The 14726-nt window shown below is 53.3% G+C and overlaps 3 protein-coding genes across 7 annotated transcripts; 1 reads left to right on the forward strand and 2 right to left on the reverse strand.

Annotated features, from left to right (window-relative positions):
* Positions 1–44: 44 nt before the first annotated feature.
* il22 (interleukin 22) lies at positions 45–1698 on the reverse strand. 2 transcript variants are annotated; one of them, XM_088405955.1, is made up of 6 exons: positions 1555–1698; positions 1014–1266; positions 819–881; positions 598–747; positions 445–504; positions 45–261 (listed from the first exon to the last, which is right to left on the reverse strand). In XM_088405955.1, exons 2-6 carry the CDS (start codon positions 1161–1163, stop codon positions 169–171), a joined length of 516 nt encoding a protein of 171 aa, XP_088262081.1. In that variant the 5' UTR covers positions 1164–1266; positions 1555–1698; the 3' UTR covers positions 45–168. The 2 variants fall into 2 exon arrangements, with proteins under 2 accessions (XP_088262081.1, XP_088262080.1); XM_088405954.1 differs by having other exon boundaries at positions 1502–1654.
* Positions 1699–1808: 110 nt separating this feature from the next.
* saxo6 (stabilizer of axonemal microtubules 6) lies at positions 1809–7057 on the reverse strand. The gene is made up of 12 exons (XM_088405924.1): positions 6340–7057; positions 5674–5734; positions 5508–5582; positions 5259–5431; positions 4643–4825; positions 4465–4568; positions 4313–4379; positions 3111–3337; positions 2926–3032; positions 2810–2856; positions 2471–2752; positions 1809–2228 (listed from the first exon to the last, which is right to left on the reverse strand). Exons 1-12 carry the CDS (start codon positions 6349–6351, stop codon positions 2016–2018), a joined length of 1551 nt encoding a protein of 516 aa, XP_088262050.1. The 5' UTR covers positions 6352–7057; the 3' UTR covers positions 1809–2015.
* Positions 7058–7948: 891 nt separating this feature from the next.
* Positions 7949–14546, forward strand: tbc1d30 (TBC1 domain family, member 30). 4 transcript variants are annotated; one of them, XM_088405876.1, is made up of 14 exons: positions 7949–8547; positions 9075–9239; positions 10692–10753; positions 10992–11057; positions 11132–11257; positions 11347–11532; positions 11602–11671; positions 11736–11834; positions 11908–12076; positions 12151–12256; positions 12360–12430; positions 12508–12632; positions 12714–12914; positions 13565–14546. In XM_088405876.1, exons 1-14 carry the CDS (start codon positions 8211–8213, stop codon positions 14335–14337), a joined length of 2556 nt encoding a protein of 851 aa, XP_088262002.1. In that variant the 5' UTR covers positions 7949–8210; the 3' UTR covers positions 14338–14546. The 4 variants fall into 4 exon arrangements, with proteins under 4 accessions (XP_088262002.1, XP_088262001.1, XP_088262004.1 ...); XM_088405875.1 differs by having other exon boundaries at positions 7955–8547; positions 12324–12430; XM_088405878.1 differs by lacking the exons at positions 7949–8547; positions 9075–9239 and adding an exon at positions 9818–10066 and having other exon boundaries at positions 12324–12430.
* Positions 14547–14726: the final 180 nt, after the last annotated feature.

Consider the following 14726-nt stretch of genomic DNA (forward strand, 5'->3'; position numbering starts at 1 on the left):
GCTGCATCATTGATGACGCCTTAAAAATAGTTGAACAAGAACTGTTTTGTTGCTGAAAAAAGGTTTATTGAACGTCTGTAACACGTGTCTCCGTGGTAACAGCAATATAAATAGTGAAGGAAAATTAAATAGGCCAATAAATAAGCTTGTTGTCGTCGATGGCGCGCGTCAACGGCTGACGCTGACGCAGCTGTCGTGAAGGTAGGAGAAGAGAATGTTGACCTCGCTCAGCGCCTTGATGAGGCCGCGCCCACCGTCCATCTACAGAAATGCAAATTCACAATCCGTCATCTGGCCAAAACAAGCAGTCGGAAACAGACGCTCCAAAACCGCGGCGTGAACGGACGCGTGAATCAGAAGTGCGGGCGGGAAGCCCGCGCTAATTGCCACCGGCTGACTAGAGGCGGCCCTTTCCCAACGCGCAATTCCTCTTTGGGTTTTTACCTTGGCCAGCTTGTCGCGGAACTGCACGACGTGCCACCGGTCTCGGTAGTGCGTCACGTCCTGGGGGGACAACGCGCACGCGGCGTTCACCGGCGAAGCCGAAGGGAGCGGCGCTTCGGCGGGGGGCGAGAAAGCGAGCGCTCGGCCACTCACGCATCCGCGCTCCCGCAGGTCGTCGCTGGCCCTGCTGAGGTCGGAGTGCAGCTGGTGCATTCTGGGATACTGGACGTCGGGGTGATTGAGGACGTTGTTCAGGTAGAAGTCCAGGATGGTGGCGTGCAGGCAGCAGACGCTCGTGTGCTCCTTCAAGGGAAAGCTTTAAGGGGGAGAAGCTCAGCCCGGCCCCGCTGAGCTAACGGCTGAGTCGGCGTTACCTTCTCGTCGTCCACCGGAACGTTGAGTCTGACGTTGGACCGGTCCGCGTCGGCGCGCTGAGCCTGCAAAACAGCGCGCGAGTTGACGAGGCGTTCCGATCGGTCGAGGCGCGGCTAACGTCGTTTCCATGGCGCGCGCATGGGAGAGCGGGCGTCGGACGTCACGCCGACGTCTCGGGAGTTTTCCCGCCTTACGTGGAGCGAGATCTCCTCGGCCGCCCGGTAGGTGTTGGGATCCCTCAGAACTTTGCTGAGCGGCTGGTAGACGGGCCCCGCCTTCCCTTGCTGCACGCAGCCAATCAGGAGCGGCGCCAACAGGGCAAGGCGATAGAGGGCAATCTTCATGACGATCGCGATGGAAAAGATGAAGAGTCGACGACTGCCAGGGCACCGACGATGTGACCTGAGCGTACGCGCCGCGTTTTATGCGCGCCGAGCCTCCGCCCCCCTACGAGAAAATGGGACAAGCAAAAACCCCCAACGCACACACACACACACACACAGTTGCACGCGCGCGCAGAGGTCAGTACGTTTACTGTCACCGTGAGGAAATGAAGCGTCAGTCAAAAAATGAAACAAGAATTAATATTTGTTATTAATCTGGAGCAGTGACATCACTTCCTCCATTCCGGCGTTTGTGTCGTGTGCGAGTCGCGGCCCAAGTAAGTAATAAGAACGTTTGCCTTTGTAGACGCGCGGCAATTCGTGACGTGGGCGAGGGACGGATGCCCGTCACCTTCTGGAAGGAGACAGCGCAAACAATCCACCCGCCGTCCGTCGGGATGTTTCTTCTTCCATCTCCTCGCATGACGGGAAGTGACGTCGCTAGCTGACAAGAATAAGGCAATATTACTTTTATGAGGTGGAAAAGGAAGCGATGTCATCAGGTGGACTTTCTACTCACCTGTTTGCATTCCCGCAATAACAACGCGAGAGGAAAGGCTCAAAGTGCGGAAATCGGAACGAAAGCAAAAGACGGGAAGCAGAAGATGAACGACTCTTCGTGATTTATTCGCTCATATTGCCGACGTCGGCCAATTTGGAGAAGTTGAAAGGTAGCAAAAAGTGGCTCAATATTTTAGGCTTCGAGTGTTTTTTGTATGCTTTTCCTTTGATATCACACGTCAAAAACAAAAATGCCAGAGTTGGGTCCAAATTTACCCCGGGGGTTCAAGAAGGGATGGCAATCGTTGGAAATCAAACACAAAGGTGGGAAAGCAAGAGGGAAAGAAGAAGGAGTGTGGGAACGGGAGCAGAAAGGGATTCAAAACGGATCGGAGCTGGCTTTCCGCGAGGGTGGGCGGGCTTCATCCCAGGATCCCCGACGCCTCCTCCGGGCACGCTCCAGCAAGGCCGCCGCCGCCGAGCGCGCCGCCAGCAAGCGGCCGGACGTGGCCCGCAGCCGTTCGCCTACGAGAAAAAAGGCAAACCTCCGTCGCCTGCTTGTGTGCCTAATGAATGCTCGTATGCGTGAGTTTGTGTCAGATTTCACCGACACGTTCAAAGCTACGTGTCGAGGCGGATGTAATGGGGCGGGTCTACTAATTCCGATTCAAATTGCCTGACATGTTGAGGTGAGCTGACAGAAATGGAGAAATCATAATAAGCGGGCGAAGGCCCACGCGGGAAATGGGAAGAACGAGAGGCGTCACCTTCATCGGGACGGAAGAGGCTTCCCGGACTCGGCCGCCAGCGGAAGCGCAGACCCGGCTCGCCTGAGCACACGCGCGCGCGCGGAGGCCATCATCAGCGCACGCGCCAGCGGACCCGCGGGACTCACCGTCGTGCTGAAAGTCGGCGTGCCGCAGCCGCCCTTGGATGACGCGCGCCGCGGGCGGGGCCGACATCCGCTCGGACGCCGCGGGTCGAAGCTCGGTGGCCCGGCGGAGGGGGGCGGGGCTACGAGCCGCCGCCCTTCTCGGCGCGTCGCGCCTCTGCGGACCAGAATGTCACTTTATCAACCTGTCAACCGACCGGTCCAAATGAATCACCTGAGAAGCTTGTCGTGAACTGGAGCGAGCCACCCGAACGGCGCCCCCTGCTCAAAACACGCACGTCACAAGGCATGAACAACTGTGCCCGTTTCGCTTTTGGGAAACGAGAGTACCCTTGGCAGGCGTGGCGACGTCGCCGCCGCGCCGGTCGTCGTCCTCATATGCCCCCTGGGGCGGCGCTATTGGCTCGCTCGCCGGCCCGCAGGAGGAAGCGGAGCAGCTGTGCGGAGGAAGCCACGGCGGAGGTCCAGGCAGGACGACGGGCTCAGCGCGGTGCCCGAGGCCGCGTCGCGCTCACCTGCCGAGGTCCAGAGCCTCCACGTAGGGAGGACTGCGGTGGTCCGCGCCGGGACTGTGCAGGTCCCGGCCGGGGCGGGTGCCGCTGCCGTCGTCGCCGCTGCCGTCGCTGCCGGGCTCCCACAGGAAGTTGTGCCAGGACTTGAGCTGGCTCAGGTGCTCCCTGGAGAAGTTGGTCCCCCATGCTCGCCGTCGGTACCACTGCGCTTTCTGCCTCAGCAGCGCCACCTGCGTGCAATACGCCTCTGGAGGATTGGCGGGTCTTCTCACAAGCACATTTAAATAAACATATATACAAACTATATATATATATATATATATATATATATATATATATATATATATATATATATATATATATATATATATATAGTTTGTATATATGTTTATATATATATATATATATATATATATATATATATATATATATATATATATATACACACACACACACCTACACCTATCACAGGTACCCACATGCAATCTTTGTGTGTGTGTGTGCGTGCGTGACACTGGCAGCATGTGGCGGATATGACCCAAATGAAAAAGATTCTGAGAAGTGAGTCAGCGCTTTGAAGCCTTGCAGAGGGCTTCTGGAAAAAAAACGAGCATGACCTCGGTGACCTTGCCGCACGGCTCCAAGCTGCACGGCAACAGGAAGTCAACATACATCACTTCCTGTCGCGATAGCTTCGGAGACTTGAGGACTTTTGATGAGGAAAAGCCATCCATCCATCGAGACATTTCGCTGTGTGCGTGTGTGTGTATATTTTCGGGAAATTGTGTTGTATAAGCTTCATTATATATATATGTATAAGACATTGCTTTACCGCAATTTTATATATATATATATATATATATATATATAATGTCGAAATTCATTAACGACTGACGATAAACTCACGAAACGGCAGACGTTCTTCTCATTGTCTCTCACGTTTTTGTTCCCGTCTGACGTTTATTCATGTTCGCATTGTGTTCTTTTTAAAGTGCAGATCTGTGGAAGCTACGGCTGAATTTTTTAATGCGGTATGTGCGTGTGCAGTTTCCCCGAAATGAAGTGTTGCGGTGCGCCGGTTTCCGCGCACGCCAGTTGTCAGGTTCTGGCGCTGACTCATCAGGTCGCGCGGAGCCAGCTTAGCAAAGGAGGCTAAGCTGGCGAGCCGAGACGCTGCGTTTTGGATTGGCGCAAGGCCAACTCACCTGAGGGGTCTCGCCCGCGTCTCCGACTCGGGGCGTAGGAAAGCGGGCTTGGTATTCTGTCAGCTTCCTGTCGCGCACACGAGCGCCCGCATGGGATTAGCTCACGTCATGTGCAGAAAAACAGGTACGCGCCGTCGCACACGCGCGCACACCTGTGGCGTCGCCGAACCTGGGGAGGGGAGGTGGCTTCCCTCTGGTAGGCGGAGTCAGGACATTGAAAGTGGGGGGTAATCTCACATTGCTCCTCCATTGCCTTCTGATGAAAGCAATGACATGATCATCAACGTGAGCACGCGTGCGCGAGCGAGTGAGCGTGCACAAGTACGGAACTCTCAGGGGGCGTCCCGGTTGCCCGCGCAGGCGGGGGCCGCACGGCAGAGACAGGCCCTGGAAGCTGCGGCAATACTCGCTTTCCATGGCGACCGGTTCCGTCCGTCTTCCCGCGGCGGCGGGCTGCGCTTTTGTTTCCGAGGCAACGCGCCCCAAATGACGGCGATGGCAGGCGCTGAGCATCTACCGTTAAGGATTTTGAAACACCAAATGTTCATTTTCTTTTCGGAATAATAAATCAGTCAAATACACTATTTCTTTTTATTTTTCTCAAATAACTAACAACAATAAAGGCTATGTTGACAATATAATATTTATTATTACTCCTTTCAAATGATTTTTAAAAACACTTCATAGTAACATTGGATATTAACAATTCAAACCATTCAGATGAGCCAATTATCGGTCTTAAATGTACATGTGAAATAGTTTAAATACAAAAATGATTTTCATTAGTTGCGTGAAGTTCCCTCAGAATTATTTCCTAAATAATATCTGATTCCCATAGATTCAATTGTCTTTTGATTATTTCTGGCAATAAATTGAAAGAAAAATCATGGGAAGGACTGAATGAATGTAGCGCCTATCTGTGGTCACGGGCTGTACTGCAGCTCACCTGTTGCGCTGTCAGTAGGGGAGAAGCGGCCTTCCTTGCCAAGCCTTGCAGCTCCTCTGCTTTCTCGACGCGAGAACCATCACGCCCCGGACCCGGTCTCGGCCCCACCGGCGGATCGCGCCCTGCGAGGCCTGTCGTACGTTTGCGCGTCAGCCTCTTGCCCGCCTCGTGAGCTGCGGGCAGATGTTGAACATCGTTGGGGTCGTTAGGCTCGGAGGATCCGCACGAAGACATTGTGGGGGTTCTGACCTGCAGGAGGCGCCGCGCTGACGGCTTGTATCCGCGCATTACTCTCATTACCGGGGTCGTCCTCTCTGCTCCCGGCTGAGTGAACAAATAGACAAATGACGCACAGATAAAAGTGGACAAAAGACGCACAGATAAAAACATCAACGGCTTCCATCAGCTTGCGTACCTCTGCGATGGCAGCGGCGTTCGCCCAATGAGACGCCTCCATAGCTCCGCTCATATTCACTCTGACAAAGCACACGATCATAGGACAGGACAGGTAAACGATGGATTGGTCGCCATTGTTCAAAAGAGATTGGGAGAAGTAAAAAAATAAATAAAATTGCTGAAGATAACTTGCAAGTTTGGTATTTTAGCCAGATACGTGGAAGTAAAATCAACATTTCGCGGGCCACACAAAATGGTGCGGCAGACCGGATCTGGCTCCTGCGCCTTGAGTTTGACACCTGCATTATAAAGTGTTCAAAACTGATATTGATCTTTATTTTCAGTCTTAAGTTTGAAAATAACAGGAAAGGAAATTTACCCTGGACATTTTTTTCTAATTTGTATAAGTCTGTCAGATATCTTTTTACTTGTATGGATGTTATGATTATCTGGAATGTTTAATTGTTTGTGCTCTATGTTCTGTTGTGTTGACGAGGAATTGTTATTGTGTAGCGTAAAATGAAAAAATGAAAAAAAAAAGTAACGCAAACCTATGCCCAAATAATTGGAATGTTAAAAAACAACGAGTGAGGACATTGAATAACGTTTTAACTTGTGCTTAGCGTCACGGGGAGCGAATTAGCTGACTATGCTAAATCGATGCTAATAGCTAAGCTAAGCTTACCGTGACGGTCATGACGTTTTCTGACAAGCCTCGGCCGTCACCTAGGCAACCACGAGTAGTTTTTTGACAAGACAACTACGACAAGAAACAAGAAGAGCAACGAGGATGAAAGTGACAACAACAAATGGCCGCCGCCTCGTGGAGAGGGTTAGCCTTTTGGGCAATAAGACGCTGTTGTTGCCATGGCAGCAGACACCTACGCGCATGCGCAGACTCCCAGGAGAGAAGGTTTCCTCTTCTTCGAAGAAAAACTACAATCCCGTCAACCCATGTCTTGCGTGACGACATACTCCACCGTCCAATTGAAAACGTTGTAGTGAACCCTTTTTTTTTTACAACTTTTCTTACGCTTTCATTGATTTTAGGACTGCTTCCATGATAGCATGTACGAATACAAATGTAGATTGAAACATTTTAATGCTGAACACATTTCTTTGTGACTTGATTTGGCCATATGGATCCGCCAGATCGCGCTATCTCTGTGTCCGCCTCTCTCTCCGCGCTTACAATAATTCACCACACGATGACGCCCGTTTAATTTATTTTCATCGGTTACTGGTATGCGCGTTTCGCGTCACTTTGCAATGGATGCAACAACGAGTACTCGGTTCGTGCTGAAGTTGACTATTTTTTTCAAAATTAAACACATCTGGGTGGTAGTTCGAGACCCCCCCTAAACAACACATACAGGGCTAACTACCTCCTAAGATCACAATGTGTCACATTGGCAAAAGGCCTACTTTGAGTCGCTCGAAAATTCCAAGAAAAGGGCAGCGGATTTCGTGACTTGGCCTTTATTAAGAAAAACAAAGATGAAATTGCACTATACATATATATATATATATATATATATATATATATATATATATATATATATATAAAGAGAGAGATTTTTTTTTTCAAAAAAGGTATGACTCGTGGGGACGGGGTAATCTGGGGAACTCCCAAGACATTCCATTAGGCACACATGAACAATTCATTCCAATCTAAGGTTGATCAAAAATAACTTAAAAACTGACAAGAATGGCATTTGCGCATAATTAACAAGGTCTAAAAACCTCCTTCGGACTCACTTTTCACTACTGCGAGGAATCCGCATCGCCTAGTCCACTTCCGTGTATACTAGTGGTCACATGACGTTTGCCTACGGAAACTCACGAAGAGCAAACAACGTATTCGCGAGTCGCTCCTTGTGCCATTTATAATGTAAAATCTCGTAGTTTCGGAAATGTTGAGTCCGTGTTTTTTCTTCTTATGGACATTGACAGGGAGTGCACATAAACTTCACGACGGGAACTTGATAAGAAACGCAGTTTCCCATCCTCGATACACAGTGATTGCGACTGAGGCGCCACCTTGTGAAACGGACGCGTTGTTTATCCCAGCCCGACAGTGAGACAGTTTGACACACTACCACTATGACTGACACCAAAGAGTTCACGCCGTAGAAAAATGCATTAGCAAAGTCACGTGAGGACTAATTTCACGTTGTCCACGCGCCACGCAAAGACATAAACGACAACGTGGAGGCAGGAAGCAAACCGGAATGGGCGCGTTGGGTTGGGGTTGTTTTCTCTCTTTTTTGGATCCGGCTTCTGATTGGTCGCTTTTCCGTCTTAGGGAGTCGGCCTCCGATCGGTGGCTGAAAGCCGTCGCACCTGTCGGCCCAGCCGAACTTTGGCGGAGTTCACAGCCGGGCCGAGCGAGAGCGAGGAAGGAAGCGTGAAACGCGTCACTCGGTCCGGTCCGGTCCGGTCCGGTCCGGGTCGTTTCCTCCCGTTTTTAGCCATGCGCCAGCCCGCAACTTGAGCAAAACTTTTCAGTCGCGCGCGCACAAACGAGTTGGACAAACTTTTGTCGTGCGCGCAGCCATGGCGTCCGAGGTGCAGGCGGAGAGCGAGCAACTTTCGCGAGTTGACGTATGCGACCAATTCTCTGGCTACCAGCGTTGGATCGCTCCGGCGCCGGCTTCCGACAGCGAAGCCGACGCGGCCGCCCCGAGGACGTCCATCGTGGACTGCCTGCTGGTGGAACTGTACGACACGTACGGCGGCGGCGGCAGGAGGAACGTGGACAGCTGGGACAGCTCCACCGAGGCGTCCGGCCCGGATGCCTTCCAGGGCCGCTGCAACGCGGGCTCCGGCTTTCTGCAGGAACTCCAGGAGAAACAGACCGCGAGACACCAGATCAACTATCTGGCCCGCAAAGGTGCATGGGCCGAGACGCAACGGTGCAGGCCAACTGCACCATTTGAGTAGATGTGCACCCAAGTGGAGGACTTCTGTCAAACCAAAAAGCATTGCGGGGAGATCTCCCACTCTTTCTCATACTCATCTTCGCCAGTCTGCATTTCAAAGTTTCTCTGCTCTTTGACTATGCAATTGTCTCGGTTGTGATTCGCTCATTGTTAATTTGGGAAAGTCACGTACAAGGGAGAACATACTGCCGTGCGTTACAAACAAATATAAGGGGGGGGGGGGGGGGGGCGTGGTGCAGGCATTTTTTAGTCTGCATTCAGCCTTATGATTGCCTGTGATACTCTGAAATGTCTCGTGAGGGTTCATTTCGCAGCACAAAGGTCACGTGCATGAGAAACTCCACAACATGTCTGGTAAACACGTCGAGCTGAAAGGGGCAACGAAAATTCACCATTGTGATTTTTGTCAAAGAATGGACGAGAAAAAGCGTCGAAACTATGGCGTTGGGTGACTTTTATTTTTGTTCTCTTCCCCCAGAGCCCCAAGAGCTACGCGCCATCATCCAGGAAGTCAAGTACCGCTCGAGCGTCCAGTCGGCCAAACTGATCCGCCAGCTGAGGCGGCGAGACCGAATGGTGAACAAATTGCAGAAGAATTACGACATCATCACCGCCTGCCTTCAAGCCGTCTCCAAGAAGCGACGTAAGAAAATCGAATGAGCACTCACTCAAAAGTCAGCGTCCGTTCGCTGCGTCCATAACGGAGCGGCCGATTGAGTACATTTGAATTATCTCATGAACAAATCAAGTCCTTGGCGGTTAATAGATTTCGACTGTTTTTTCATTACGGACAGCAGGAGGTGCTGCGGGTTCTCCATTTACCATCGTCCGAGGCTTTAACAAACAAAGTGCCACCCCCATTTACTATAATTTAATGATAACCAGACCTATCATTATATTGTAAGCACACTGTTAAGAACCCGTTCATTTGCAGGTTTTTGAAATTTACAATTATGTATCCCTTTTTAATGAAAAACGGTCTAAATCTTTCACACTGTCGCTTTAAGAAATGGGAATGAGCTCACCCAGGCGGTGCACCGCTGCTTCCTGCATCCTTGCGCCTCCTCCCGATGACGTGCAAAGAAAAAAAGTGTTGAGCAGCATCCGCAGTGGTATCGCTCTTCATCCTTCACGGCTCCAATTTGGGACATTAGCGGATGTAAAAATGCCGGTCAACTTAAGTGGACGCTAAATCGGGCGCCATGAGCTGAGCGGTCGTCGGACTTGCTGGGGTGGGGGGTGGGGGTCGGGGGGGACGCAGCATGCGGCAGGAGCGCCTCGGCGGCGCCGCTGCGGTCCCGCTGGCCGGCAGGAGGCCTCGGGCGGCCGCTCGCCCGCGGCAGCAGCAGCAGCAGCGGCGACAGCAGCAGCAGGCGTCGGGCGGGGTCGGCAACATCATCAGCAGCGTGCTGAGGAAGCGCAACGGCATCTCTAGGAGCGCGCCCAGGCTGCTGTGCACGCTCGAGCCAGGTGACGGGACGCCTCGCGCGCCTAACTAACAAACAAACAAAAAAGAACCGGTAGCCGTGTCGTTCGATATGGAGGAGGACTTTGCGCGCTGGTCTACCTAATGATGTGGCCGCAGAGCGCCTTTAATCCGCGCGTCGTGGGCGTGCGTTTGGCGTTCCTTGCCTAATCCCCTCCAAAAGCTCCCGATTGAGCGGAGGCAATGGCGGAGCCGATCGACGGCCAAGCGGACGAGCCCGTTCAAGCAGGTTCTGCCGCTTTTGAATTGAATTGAACCGGGACGGGGCCGATCGATCACGTGACATCTATTTCCGCCTTCGGTCCCAGTGAATTGCGTGACTTTGCTTTCATTAAAATGAACAATTGGGCGACAGCATCGCGACGCGAATGGCCATTGACACTTTGGTCTTTTCTGCACATGCGCAAACTCGACAACGGCAGCGCCTGTTCGCTTTATTCTAACCCGCAGCGCGCCCGTTCGCTTTTTTTTTTAACCGTGCGCTTTCCATCCGCCCGGTTTTCTCGTTGCTTTTACAATGAAAACGTTCTTCCGTGTAAGCACACACTTGCATGCTTCACGTCACGCAATGCACCCCCAACGTCTAACTTGACCTGTTTGTGCCGACAGGAGTGGACACGAGGCTCAAATTCACCATCGAACCGTCTGTTGGCAAGAACGGATTCCAGCAGGTCAATACTCTTTTCCAAACAACCCGAAAACATCCATAGTCAACCGTCTTAAGCCGTCATTTTTGAAAATTGTCCCAAGCACGCGATTCGGGTTGTTGACATGTGAGCGCTAATAAAGCGAACTACGAAATGACGTCATGTATTCGGTGACTTTCCATGCGATTACAAATGATTAAGTCCATACAGAGCTGTCAATGGGGAAAAAAACGGTTGTTTGAACGTCGTTCTGGTGCCGCAGTGGTACGACGCCCTGAAAGCCGTGGCCCGACTTCCGAGCGGTATCCCCAAAGAATGGCGCAAAAGGGTGAGTGGCGCGACGCGGCACGCGAGCATCCCTCCCGCCGTCGGCGCCGCTCACCGTTGCACTTGCGCGTCTAGGTGTGGCTGACGCTGGCCGACCAATACCTGCACAGCATCTCCATCGACTGGGACAAGACGCTTCGGTTCACCTTCAACGAGCGCAGCAACCCGGACGACGACTCGCTGGGCATCCAGATCGTCAAGGTGACGACGCTGGCCAATTCCTGCCCGCAAAGGAAAAAATAAAAAAAAAATCAAATCAGCCCTGGGGCATTTGCGCCGTCGCTTTCCAGGACCTGCACAGGACAGGCTGCAGTTCCTACTGCGGCCAGGAGGGGGAGCAGGACCGAGTGGTCCTGAAGCGGGTCCTGCTGGCCTACGCCCGCTGGAACAAGGCGGTGGGCTACTGCCAAGGCTTCAACGTGCTGGCCGCGCTCATCCTGGCCGTCACGCAAGGAGACGAAAGCGACGCGCTGAAGGTCGCATTAACGCGCAACCGGGATGTCGCGAGGCCCACGTGATAACCACCGCGATGATGTCATCCGCAGGTCATGATCTACCTGATTGACAAAGTGCTGCCTGAGAGCTACTTTGCCAACAACCTCCGCGCACTCTCAGGTACACAAGCACAACTTTTGGATGTTTTTTTTGCGTTAGCCTTAAGCCGCGCCGTCTCCGTCAGTTGACATGGCGGTGTTCAGAGATCTGCTGCGCGTCAAGCTTCCCCGACTGTCCCAACACCTGCAGCGCCTCCAGAAAGCGGCCAATAAGGAGGCGGGAGGTATGACCCCGCCCCCCGCCGCCTTTGGTTTTGGGGGATTTGCCAAGCACCCTCTCACTGTGGTCTCGAGCAGGCAGCTACGAGCCGCCGCTGACCAACGTCTTCACCATGCAGTGGTTCCTCACCATGTTCGCCACGTGCTTGCCCGCGCCCGCCGTGTTAAAGATTTGGGACTCGGTCTTCTTCGAGGGCTCCGAGGTGCTGTTTCGCGTGGCCCTGGCTATCTGGGAACGACTGAGCGAGTGAGTACCGCCGCCCCCAGTGGCCCGCCTTTGACCCTTTCGCCCCCTCACCGGAATGGGCCGATCCCGCGCAGGAGGATTTTGTACTGCCAGACGGCCGACGAGTTCTACAGCACCATGGGTGGTCTGACTCAGGAGATGCTGGAGCGCAACCTCATCGATCCTCCTGAACTCATCCAGGTAAAAGAGAAAAAGCAAACGCCAAAACTCGGGTCCTTTTGAACAACGTGGGGGCAAAATCTTGCAGGAGGTTTACGCCATGGCGGCCTTTCCCTTCCCTCAGCTGGCCGAGCTGAGGGAGAAGTACACGTACAACATCACGCCCTTCCCCGCTTCGGTCAAAGCCAACGGCAGGTGGGCGAGGCGCCGGCGCTCCGCCGCCTCCCGGGTCAAGCCTCGCTCTTATGCTGTTTGCGCGTTGTCCTCGCCAGCGGTCGGGAGAGCGACGAGGAGACGGTGGACGACGACGACGCGCTCGCGTCGGCGTTGGGCTGTTTGGGGACGCTGGGCGGGCTGCTGGCGCCGGAATTACAGCGCTACCACAATCACATCGCAGGTCGGGCCAGTTCAAGAGCGAGCGGGGGAGGAAAAAAAAAAAAAAAAAAAAATTCAAAAGCGGGGACTGGCCTCTTTCCAGACCGGCGAGCAGAGCAGGGCGACATGGCCGAGCTGAGTCCGGGCGCGGTGGGGGGCGGAGCCCGGGCGGAGCAGCGGGCCGGCGGCAACAACGGCATGATGATGGAGCGCATGAGCACCGACATCCACGCGCTCAACAAGCAATACGCTCGCATTAAGAGGCGGCAGCAGCAACAGGCCGCTCACATCTGCATACGCGCAGGTGGGTCCTGGGGGCGGGGCCTGAAAGGCGCACTTTGACCTCACCTTCTGACACCGAGGAATCCGCGTGAGCGCAGGTCCCGGATTTCTGCAGGACGGACGTAGCCGCATAAGTACTGGCGCGTTGATAGCCACGTACGCTGCAAAACGTCTACAACGATATTTATTCAGACAAAATTGCTCAAGCACAATAATTGGCGGCTCATTTGAGTGTTACAGTTTTCGCAGTGTACTCATTTAATGCCAAAGACACATTTATATATCTTTATAGACACAACTAATTGACATACTATTTTTTGTTTGTTTAGGGTCAAGGAAATTGTATTACAAAATAAACTAGCTGTGATGGAATGCGTAAGCCTCTTGAAAGATACGTAAAAACATGTCTTTGGTTTTGAATGATTTGTCCTTCTGCCGATCGCCTAATCGCTTGAATGCAGTTTCGCACCATTGTCCGTTAACACCGGCGAACAAAAGTCTCAATCTGCTTACTTCGCGCCGCTGGACATTCGATGGATACAAAGCATAACTGATTGGCACCATACAACCTTTGGGTGAAATTTCAGGATCAGGCTTGAATGTCAACATTTTTGGGAGCGTACTGCGTATGTTCTTACTTGGATCTTTGCGTGGCTCCTCTCATTCCCATAGACAAGTGTCCGGCCACACGCGTCCTGGCGTCCCAGCTCAGCCCCTCCGGCACCGTCATCAATCATCTGCTCGTGGGTCACAAAGCTCGCGGCGCCGCGCGAGGCTCCCGTCCCTCCGACGGCAGCGCGTCTTCGGCCAGCTCGGGAGGGGGCGCGGGCTCTCCCTGGCGAGCTCACGTGCGAGCGCATCGCAGGAACGTGGCCCAGGTTCAACTGGGCTTCGGAGACTCCTGGGAGGTCACTGAGGAGAAGGGGAAAACGGCAGACGGCACCAGCGAGGGGAGCATCTCTTCCGAGGGCGCCGCCCCGCCGGTGGAAGAGGTGGCGGCGCGACTCGGTTCCGTGGACCTGGAGGACAAAGCTCAAAACCCGACTTTGGAAACCGGGCCCGCTCTTCTTCTGCCTTCTCCGGCGCAGGACGAAATGGGCGCAGAGAGACGTTTGCCCGCCCCCGTGTCACCTCCCGCCGACGCCCGGCTCCCGTTTCCCCCTCCGAGCCCGCCGCCTTCTCCGTTATCCACGTTAGCGTCCGCCGAGGCGTCAGCGTCCGCCGAGGCGTCATCCTCCCCCTCGCCGCCAAGCTCCGCTCAAGTTCAAGGTTTCTCGGCGACATCCAAGCGGCAAGTCTTTTCACCTTTTCCGTGCGTCAAGCTGCCCAGGAAGTCCGCGGCGGCCCGTAACCTGGGCCTGTACGGCCCCACCTCCAGGACGCCCGCCGTCCGCTTCCCCCAGCTGAGCCGCAACGGTAGCGCCGGCGCCACCAGGAGGCGCTGAGACTCGGCCTTGCCTAAGAAAGGTTTGCTTTCCTTTGCCGGTCGTGCCGAGCGGGCCACGGACAAGACAAACATGACTGCACGCGCACACTTCTTTCTACACCGAGAAGATTAAAGGAGCAGATAAAAAAAAATTCTTTGAGATGCAAAATGTGACTGCTTGCAACACTGCAAGGAATGTTGACGTAAATAAACAAAGCACGTAAGGTTCTCTTTCTCTTCACTTTTGGACTAGTTGGAATACAACTGTTTTAAAAGGGATAGTGTGTAAGATCTAGGAACCTCTAATAGCGAACAAAAAATTGCCAGTTGTCTTGCAGTCTGAAATGATATTACTGCACATACATGCAGTTGGAACCTACCTAACAGGAGGCTGACATGTTTAGCCGT

This window comes from Hippichthys cyanospilos, chromosome 22 (assembly GCF_059441005.1).
Source record: "Hippichthys cyanospilos isolate Australia breed blue-spotted pipefish chromosome 22, RoL_Hcya_1.0, whole genome shotgun sequence".
Lineage (NCBI taxonomy): Eukaryota > Metazoa > Chordata > Actinopteri > Syngnathiformes > Syngnathidae > Hippichthys > Hippichthys cyanospilos.

Bases quoted from the DNA above. Each gene is read 5' to 3' on its own strand.
- tbc1d30 (XM_088405875.1), top strand. From the start codon at position 8,211: ATGGCGTCCGAGGTGCAGGCGGAGAGCGAGCAACTTTCGCGAGTTGAC. The intron at 12,077-12,150 runs GTGAGTACCGCC...GATCCCGCGCAG, and splicing joins ATCTGGGAACGACTGAGCGA to GAGGATTTTGTACTGCCAGA. The intron at 12,257-12,323 runs GTAAAAGAGAAA...AAAATCTTGCAG, and splicing joins ATCCTCCTGAACTCATCCAG to GAGGTTTACGCCATGGCGGC.
- il22 (XM_088405955.1), bottom strand. From the start codon at position 1,163: ATGAAGATTGCCCTCTATCGCCTTGCCCTGTTGGCGCCGCTCCTGATT. The intron at 882-1,013 runs GTAAGGCGGGAA...GCTGTTTTGCAG, and splicing joins CCGAGGAGATCTCGCTCCAC to GCTCAGCGCGCCGACGCGGA. The intron at 748-818 runs GTAACGCCGACT...TTTCCCTTGAAG, and splicing joins TTCCGGTGGACGACGAGAAG to GAGCACACGAGCGTCTGCTG.
- saxo6 (XM_088405924.1), bottom strand. The intron at 5,432-5,507 runs GTCAGAACCCCC...ATCTGCCCGCAG, and splicing joins CAGCGCGGCGCCTCCTGCAG to CTCACGAGGCGGGCAAGAGG. The intron at 2,753-2,809 runs GTGATTCATTTG...TCTGGTCCGCAG, and splicing joins GTTCACGACAAGCTTCTCAG to AGGCGCGACGCGCCGAGAAG.